The sequence below is a fragment of the Morone saxatilis genome, unplaced genomic scaffold (assembly GCF_004916995.1).
Source record: "Morone saxatilis isolate NCDOM2014 unplaced genomic scaffold, NCSU_SB_2.0 Contig19, whole genome shotgun sequence".
NCBI classification, from domain to species: Eukaryota; Metazoa; Chordata; class Actinopteri; family Moronidae; genus Morone; species Morone saxatilis.
The window spans coordinates 13,108-23,196 of record NW_023339751.1 but is presented as its reverse complement, the minus strand read 5'-3'; the positions used below and the strand labels follow the sequence as shown (position 1 = coordinate 23,196).

General features: G+C 41.5%; 1 protein-coding gene across 1 annotated transcript in view; it reads left to right on the top strand.

The window, feature by feature from the left end:
• LOC118329521 (echinoderm microtubule-associated protein-like 4) overlaps positions 1 to 8,267 on the top strand; it is a 10,980-nt gene extending 2,713 nt beyond the window's left edge. Inside the window, exons 2-5 of the mRNA XM_035663738.1 lie at positions 5,716 to 5,940; positions 6,653 to 6,773; positions 7,804 to 8,029; positions 8,136 to 8,267. Coding sequence (XP_035519631.1) covers positions 5,716 to 5,940; positions 6,653 to 6,773; positions 7,804 to 8,029; positions 8,136 to 8,267 — 704 coding nt within the window. The remainder of the gene's footprint in view (positions 1 to 5,715; positions 5,941 to 6,652; positions 6,774 to 7,803; positions 8,030 to 8,135) is intronic.
• Positions 8,268 to 10,089: the final 1,822 nt, after the last annotated feature.

The window sequence follows — 10,089 nt, the reverse complement described above, 5'->3', positions numbered from 1 at the left end:
ATTATATACTTTATAAAAAACAGGCAGTATACAAAATTCGAGATTATACCAGTTTTACCCCAGAAAAATTATTTACTAAGTAGCACCCGAACATTTGTCTATGAGTACGGCCGCTAACACACTACTTATCTTCGTCAATGCTGCTTCAGCTGGCTTGTTAATCTCGTTACTCTAGCCAAGCTTACAGAGGTAGCCCTGTCACTGCAATCGCATATCGAGTGCACTACACCAATCTTACATGCGAACCGCATTTACATGGTTAGTTAAACACAACCAATGCGCAAGAATCGGACCCAAGATGCCAGAGAGGTAAACGAATCTTGTCCAATCTCGTGCCAAAAGGAAGAGGACAGACATACAGAGTGGAAGGTCTGCTCGTATTCAGTCCGATGGACAATTTCAGGCAAAGTAATAGGTAAAGTGAGACAGATGAGAGATGTACAAGAGGAGAGGAGAGAGATGAAGACAGAAGATAGTATGAGAAAGAAAACCGACTTCCATAGTGTAGAGAAAAAGCAAGATGTAGTAAGGACGATTGCACAAGATACAAGATAGCATGATCAACGAGGTCAACACACAGCAGTGAACAAAATCAACAAGAGAGAGAGACGAGACAATCATGCAGCGTCTCGATGTAAGAGCGAGCAGAGAGAGTATGCATCACGGTAGATCAAGACACTGAGTGCAAACATGAAGGAGAGCGAAGCACACTTCAGACCAGATTAACACACTTCCAAAAAGGAGGAAGGAAGCAGGATGAGACTAGAGTAACTATTCAAGAAGAGAAGAGAACAGAGAGTCACATGAAGAAATGAGATGAATGATAGAAGAGAGAACTAGAAGGTCAGAGCAGAGCAATGTGAATTGTGTGGTTGGTGATACAGATGATAAGATGGTATGACAATAGCTCACCGAGAGTTATTGAGAGTAGAGAGGCTGTAAACTCAGATCAGTGATGGCGGGGTTGCATTGTTCAGTCCTCTGATCTGTTTGCATATATGGGAGGGGGGGTGTTACACACTGAGAATGAAATGAGAGAAACAGTTAGTAGAGAGAGATGAAGATCGACCACCAGTAGACACGCGCAAGCGAGACAGAAGAGAGAACCAGAGAACAGAGAGAGAGAGACAGGAGAACAGAGAGAGAAGAGACAGTATGAGGATTTTCCTGCAGTCTATTAAGGACGCACTTACGTCCTCCCCGAGCGATTCTACGACAGACACATATGATACCATGCTACTCTTATATTCAATATGTCTCGATCTTGATCGATTTAATATATCAAAACAGAAATTCTTTCTTATTTTATAATCTACATTTCATTGTGATTTGTTTTTGTGCGTCAAGTGATCAGAAACAGAAAAACTGAAGTGTTCAGTGTTTGCATGTGCTGCATGTCGGCCTTTCACTACCAACACGACACAAGTAATTCACGTTCAGCTGACTTCAACCAACAAGAAGGGAAATTCCACATTTTTATTTTCTACACAATACCAAATAATTAGTCTCAATCTATAAACTTAGCGAAGGGCTCTGGTTGATAATATATGCATGTTTACCTAAGCCCCTACCATAAAAACTGAATCATCAAAACCAAGACTGACCGTCCAAAATGTCCACGGAAGTGGAAAGACCAAGACGAAAATTCACCATATGGGAGCTATTCAGTCATATGATAATAGACGACATATATATCAAATTTATATATAATATTTCTAAAATAGATAACATTTAATTACCTACCATGGAAGGACTATTTTCTTATGTACATTTAGAATTTATTATATTAAACTCTCCCCTCCTCATGAATAAAAGGTACTTTTAGATTTTAGGATCTTGTACAAAACCGATTTTATAAGCATGTTTAAACAAAACATAATCCTATGAATGGTCAGGTCCCCTTCCTAACGTCCGCCGCAATTTAAGACCTAGAAATCACAGAGCAGTAACTCATTGGTTCTCGATCTTTCCTTTGATTCGTCAAAGTCAAACGTTAGCCATCAACTACAGTGAGATGTCAATGAGGTCAGAGTCAATTGAAAACAGGTCCCAATGAGTCAGAGTCAATGGTATAATGATCATAACTCCTCCAGTCAACCAATAGAGGTACACAATGGAGTCTTAGACACGATCTGTACGCTGGCAGCCATGGAGTCAGAAGTCAACTGGATTTCTTTCTAATGGTAACAGAGTCTCAATATGCATCCCAACTAGAATCTTATCCCCCGCCAATCAACGACTTCCCCGACGTCATTTGTATTACCCTCAACTTTACTAGTTCATACTGGAGTAGAGTCAATGAGCAATAGATCGTAGTCAATAGAGTATGATTGATGATCAGTAGTCAATAGTAATGGTCAGATGTCATAGAGTTAATGAATCAACCAGAACAGTACAGAGTAATAGAGTTCAGGACCAATCAAGAGTCAAAGAGTCAGATCATATATAGTCAACAGAGTCATGAAGATCATTAGTGATGAGTCAAAGCAAACCTAGTCATAATATTCATAAGTCAATATATGTCAATGAGTCAGACGAGGCGTCTGTAATAAGATCTCAAAGTTTTTTACAGCTATAGACCTAACCCTTGCTGCTGCAGTCAGTGTCCATATATCTCTGCCTCTATCAGCGCCTGCAGCAGAGAGCTCTGTGTGCATGGTGGATTTTACTAATGAACTTATGAGTGTTTATCGATTTTGAGCTCGATGATGAAGCAGACATTATAGTCAGAACGTACAGCGTTCGTCCAGCAGAGCTGACATGCAACATGTCTCTCAGTGGACACTAGGAAGGACACTGACACCGTACAGACACACGCAGGAAAGTAACTCTGAAAACTTACATGTTTTAAAACAAGAAAAATAACATATGTTTGAGACAGTTTGTTCTTCTCTACTCAGTAACTCTATAAGCTATATAATACAATCATATATATATAATGTAAACTCTAAAACAATATAATATATAATTAACTACTTAATATAAAACATATATAACTAATAATAATCTTATAATATATAATATCTATAATTATAAAGTGAGATTTTTTTTAATGGATCATCTCTCGTAAAAGATGAGAGATGACTACATTAAAAAAATCACTCATTTATTTATAGATATTAATATATTAATAGAGTTATTATTATTTATATTATTTGTTTATTAGGTTATTAGTAGTTTACATTTATATATTAATTATTCAGTAGTTAACATTATATTATTATGTATACGTTTTATATTATATGTTATTAGAGTTACTAGTGAGGAGAACAGAAGTGTCTACCACCACATGTTATTCTTCATAGCTGTTCGAGTCTTTAGCGCATGTTTCTGAGGCTGGCAGTGTTGTCTGGTGTCCACTGAGAGCTGTTGGCCGCAGCTCTCTGACCGCTGTTATGGGTCTGACAAGTCTAATGTCTGTCTTCATCATCTGAGAGCTCAAACATCAGATAAACACTCATAAAGTTCACTTGTAAAATCCCACAATGCACCACAGAGCGTCTCTGCTGCAGGCTGCTGATAGAGGACAGAGATAATGGACACTGACTGACAGCAGCAGGGTTAGGGTTCTATAGCTGTAAACAAACTTTGAGACCTTCACATACAGGACTGGACCTCAGTCCTGACTCCATTGACTATATTGACTCTATTGACTATATGGACTGTGTTTGTATTGACTCTCACTATATTGACTCTATTTCCATTGACTCTGTTGACTCTATTGACTCTGACTCTATTGACTCTTGACTCTGCGTCCATTGACTCTATTGACTCTGTTGACTGTTTCTGTTGATTCAATTAACTCTATTGACTCTGACTCCATTGACTTTATTGACTCTGACTCATTGACTATTTAATCTATTAACTCTATTGACTCCACTGACTCTATTGTCTCTATTGACTCTGACTCCATTGACTCTATTGACTCTGTTTCCATTGACTATTGACTCTTTTTCCATTGACTCTGACTCTATTGACTCTGTTTCCATTGAATCCATTGACTCTGACTCCATTGGCTCCACTGACTCCTCTGACTCCATTGACTCTATTGACTCTGTTTCCATTGAATCCATTGACTCTGACTCCATTGACTCTGTTTTCATTGACTCTGACTCCATTGACTCTCACTGTATTGACTCTATTGACTCTGACTCCATCAAAAGTAAAACCAATGAGTTACCTGCTCTGTGTTTCTAGTGCTTAAATTGCGCTGGACGTTAACATACCTGGGTATCCATTTATATTATGTTTTGTTAAATGCTTAATAAAACGTTTGTACAAAGATCCTAAATCCTAAAAGTACCTTTTATTCATTGAGTATATAATTCTAAATGTAATAAGAAATAGGTCCTTCCATGTGGTAATTTTACATGTTTATTTATTTTAGTTATATAATGATATATATGTCTGTCTTATATATCTGATAGCCCCATTATGGTGACATTTCGGTCGGTCTTCACAACTTCCGTGGACATTTTTGACGGTTCAGTCTTGGTTTTGAGATTCAGGTTTAGGTAAGGGGTTAGGAAATGCATTATATCAACCAGAGCCCTCGCAAGTATAGAGAGACAAATGTGTGTGAGAAAAAAATGTGGATTTCCCTTCTTGTTGCTGTTGAAGTCAGCTGAAGTGAATTACTGTGTGTGTGTGGTAGTAAAGCCGACATGCAGACACATGCAACTGAACACTTAGTTTTTCTGTTTCTGAATCACTGACGCACAAAACAAATCCACAAGATGTAGATTGTTTTCTAAAACTTTAAATTATCTGTTTGATATATTGAATCGATCAGATCACTATTAGGGTTACAGTGTGTGTGTGTGTGGGGGGGGTAAAGGGTTTAAAGCTGAGGAATGTGAGGGACAGCTGTGAAATATAACACATATACCAGTGTGTAACACCCCCCCCTCCCATATATGCACACAGACACCTGAACACTGCAACCCCCCATCACTGATCTGAAGTTTACACCCATAAACGTGAGCATGTAAACATCAACATGTAAACAACACACATTAACATGGAGTTGAACTTTAACAATAGTTTATGATGATTTTATTTTGAAAGTACTACAGTCTTCCTTTGTTGAAGTGAGTTAATCTGTCTGAAGTTGCTAGCCTTATGTTAGCACTCAGCTAACACGTAGATATCATGCTGGTTTTCTAAAGAGAAGCTGCAGATGTCTGTTGATTGTAGGTTGACTGAACTTGAAGTATCTTGTACATTGAGCAAATGCTTAAATGCTGTATTTTCTACACTAAGTCGGTCACATATCCATAGAGATTAACTCTCTGTATCATTACCTATTACTTTGGCCTGAATCTTCACATAAACGCAACCGTCCACTCTGTTTCTGTCTCATTCTGCCAATGGACACATTCGTTTCACTAATCTTGGTCCATTTTCGCTGTAACTAACCAGTAAATGCTCCAGTGAAACATTGTGTTTGCTTATGGATTGCAGTGACACTACCTCTGTAAGCTTGGCTAACCGGGTTAACAAAGCCAAGCTGAGCAGCATGCTATAGTGTGTAGATAACAATTGGTGCACTGTCAAACTTTCTGGGTAAAACTGGTAATCTCGAATTTCTGTTCTGCCTGTGCGAGTAGTGGACTGACTATTTTGACAGGAATTATTTAGATCCCAGTGCAAACTGAACTGAGTAGTACAATGTAGATGACAGCATGTTCAGATCCAGTGTTTCTTTCACTGTAGATGACAGTATGTTCAGATTCAGTGTTTCTCTCACTGTAGATGACAGTATGTCTGGAGCAAGTGTCTCAGATGTCAACGATCGTCTTTCTGCTCTGGAGCTTCGTGTTCAGCAGCAGGAAGATGAGTTGACGGTGATGAAAGCAGCTCTTGCTGACGTCCTTCGCCGCCTCGCTGCCTCTGAAGTCTCTGCTGCCTCCTCAACCAAGAAACAACATGGAGGGAAAGGTAATGTTTTATTGTTTTTCATTGGATTTCTGTGTGTTTATGTCCTACTATGCTGATGCATTAATTCAGCTGACCAACATTTTTCTCCATAATTAAAAACAGCTAAAACTAAAAGCATCCTGTAATCCCAGCAGATAAGCACAAGTCACTGTTAATATATAATTCATAGAGCATATTAGAGTAACTTAGTATCTGTGCTAGTAGAGACAAAGTACATTTCACCCACCGATCATTATGGGTGAGGGTTCAAAAGGGCTCATAATACAAACTGAATAGACTACTCAAATATGGCACTTAATATTTCATTAATACATGCCAAAAAGTTTTTTACCTTTTTTGTTTTGTTTCAGTTGGGTTGTGTGTCCCACTGTACCTGCATTTTAAAATGTCTTTTCTATGCCCTGTGTACATGAGGTTGGCCTAGATGATCTCTTCATAGATCAAATGAATAATTGACACGTTATTCAATAGCCTAAATTCTATACAAGTGGTATTAGGGCTGTCAAGTAATATTATAAATTTGATTTTATAACCAATTTGCACTGTAAATTAGGGACTGTAAACTGAACTCCGATCACATCCCTCCACTAAAATGCCACATGCTTTGGTCATATTCAGTCTGTAACTGGTCACGTTCAGTTTTTTACTGGTTATAGTATATTGAGTTAAGTGAATATGATCAGTGTGAACAGCAATCTACTGCCCCCTGCAGGCGGTGCTGCACTACGTGAAGCATACTCGATGTCCTGTATCGCTAACGGAGGAACATCTGGACGAAAGAGAGACTCCACGTCCGTCACCAGGAAAGAGACGGTGTCATCCGCCGCCAAGAGGTAAACACATACACACACGCCTTCAGCATCCGTCTGATAATGACAATTACTTTATTTGTAAGGATTCCTCTCTGGGCCAGTTTTAGATTGGTTACACTTTTCTTGTTATCATTTATAATTATTTTTATCCACAGTGCTTTGATTTCATCTTCCAGAGTGTCTGCAGACCAGATCATGTCGATCTGGCTGATGTTATTGATAAAATCAAAGACTCTGCTGTTAGGGTAAGGCCCAGTGGTCTTGTCCTGCAGTAGAGTGGTATCATTAGTAGTACAGTAGAAACAGCAGAATCAGTAGTCTGTGGTTTCTCATGGTCCTGGTTTTGTTCACAGTGGAGCAGACAGGAAGGAAGAGGTCGGCAGCCAGCAGTCGCAGATGGATTTTGGTGGTTTGAATCACTGTAGTAAACCCAGTAGAGTCAGTAGAAATACAGTAGTAGTGATGTCACGAGAACTGAAATGCCAAGTCAATGCCAAAATTCTGCAAACTTGACAGTACTTGCTTTTCTACAGTACCATAGGTGGCCGAGGCTGAGCTCCTGGTCAGAGCAGTAGAGAGCTGCACACTCACCATGCCAACAAAAATCCAATAAGGGTCATTAATTAATGTAATCTGAGGAAAATAGTTCATTCAGTCGACTCAGGTAAAGACTGCAGCTACAGACGGTCTGCAGGAATATCCTACTGTGTTATTTAGTATAAAAACAAGAAGGAACTGCTTTTTATCTTAATGCACTGCAGAGATATTAACCTGTATTAATAAGGAACATACAAGTATTGATCAGAACTGTATCAGCGGATAATCAATATTAAATGGGTATCGGGGCAATAAAACTTGATTGGGACATTTTACTGTGGTATCTAGAATGGAGTTTCAAGGGTACTGGTATGGACTACTAAGTTTCTGGTATCGAGACATCCCTACACAGTAGAACCAGTAGAACCAATAGGACCGTATGTGTATGTATGTCCATTTATGTAGAGTAGAATTGGTAGTTTGTGGTCTCTCATGGTCCTGGTTTTGTCCACAGTGGAGCAGACAGGAAGAAGGAGACCAGCAACCAGCGGTCTCTGATGGAAGAGATCCAGGAGCGTGAGGAGTCTCCTCGCCCAAAGGACCCGTCCCCCTCTCCCTCCTCCCCCCACCCTCCCCCCCTCCAACCCAGCAACTCAGACCCACTACACGGCCCTCAGAGACGTCCCAGTCCACTGACAGCAGTCAAAGGCCACACCGCCTCCCAAAAGGTTCCCACCTTTGTAAACCTCCTCTCTTTCGCTCGTCACGCTACGCGACAGCCTCTCTGCTCCGCTACACCCCTGACTACCTGGTTGCTTTTATTTTCCTCTTTTCTTCTCATTTCAGATAAATGTTGACAGGGACAGGACTGGTGGTTTCTCACGACTAGGGTCTGGAGTGATCCTCTTGGAAGATCCTGTTCACCTCTCTGCTGGTAGACCAAGCCCTCTCAACCTCAACACCTGGGCTCTCCAGTAGCGGCTTTTCCATCAGCCTCTCTTCACTCGACTCTCTCACTCTCTCACTCACTTTAACCCACCGCAACATTGCCCAACGAAGATGCCCTTTGGAGTTCATTCCAATGTGATCTCCAACCTGCCTTCCAAGCAGCCCATACATTGTCGTTCATGAAACTGGTTAACTGTGAAATAGTGTGGAGCAAAGCTTAGTTAGCAGTCCTCACCTCCACCCTTCCATCAACATGAGTTTCTCGAACTTCAACTGTCAATTCTTGTAGCGCTCTCATCGCAACATCACTCCTCTCTAACCCCTAAACCCCACCCTTACAGCAGGTAGCACTGTTGTTCGTGGAAATGCTAAATCCCTTGCCGTGCTGGGCTGGCTGAGCCGAGTCAAACAGGCATGTGTGTCGTGCTACTCCACTGCCCCCGCGTGCGAAAACACTTTTGGAGATCCTCGAGGCTCTGATTCCTTTGCGCCCCTTCTCCGCGCTCTCTTTACTCTGCTGGTAGCAAGCTCAAGGCTGGGCTGCGTGTTTTGATTCAAATCACTAACCTGTTCTTCTCCCAGCTTCACCTCTGGACTCCTCCTCTTCTTCCTCCTCCTCTTGCTGTTCCTCCAGCCAGGTCGCCCTGAAGTCTTCTGATGCCTCCCCCAGCTCACTAACGCTCTTCCTGGTCATGACTTCCCTTACCCCCCCAGACTCTGCCACCCCACTGAGATTACAGAATCAGAAACATGAATACTTTGAACTAATCAATCAGTTTAAAAGTTAAACGACTCAATCGCTGCATCATGACTGGTTACATTTTTGACTGCTCTCATCAGATTCCATATCATCTCCCCACCTCCTAGGGAGTCAGGGCAGTATGTTGTTACAATAGAAGGACAAGTGTATGACGCCTCGCAGGTGGCGCTAGATGCCAAAAATCCTGGACAACTAAACGTTTTCATACCCATCCATCCCCAATACGTTTTCTTGCAGACTACTTTCCAGTCTGGAACCCCCTCCCGTAACTGTTCTGAATGTGCCGTCTCCTAGATTGATCCGCATCTTGTTCTCACCTGCCAAACCTGCTTCCAACCTCAAAACTAATAAGAGGGATCATCAGTGTTATCGATTGGGGTCCAGTTTCATATTGACAGCTACCTGCACCCTCCGGCCTGGCAATGAAACTGATAGAACTGAATCCCACATATGTTATCGTCCTATGACTGGAACCAGAGGACAAGGACAAAATGTTCGCATTCAGCTTGTTTGCCTGTTTGCTTCACAGACCATCAGCCAACTACACACCCAATCAATAAATCAAAGATTAAGGTCAGAGCAAAAAAACATTAAAGTGATCTGAACTCAGATGAACTACCCAGTGACTCTCCTCCTCCACCTGCCCCTGCCTGATGTTTACCTGTCATACTGGGTCCCATCGTCCGCCGGGCCCAGTGCTGACCAGGCGGCCCCCCTCCCACGGTCATCGGAAGCCGTTCTCAGATGCAGCACTCTTGGGACACTTCAGATGACAAACCGGACAAACTGGTGAAAGCGGCCGATCCACCTCCAACTGCGCTCGCCAAAAGTTTGCCAAGCAACGCTGGAAGGCTAATACACCCCATGTATTTTTATAAAAAATATATACTAATCATACAAACATCATCACATTTGAATCACCCTACACACAGTGAGCTCCTGCCATTACACTGATCTATCTGGGTTATCAAGGGCTCTGTCAGTGGCGGGGGGGGGTATATCATTACGAAGATGGGATTTACTGGCTCTTTGACGGTGAGCCGGATCTTTGAGAAACCTTTCCTTTCACAGACGCTTTTCACAGGAACTTCG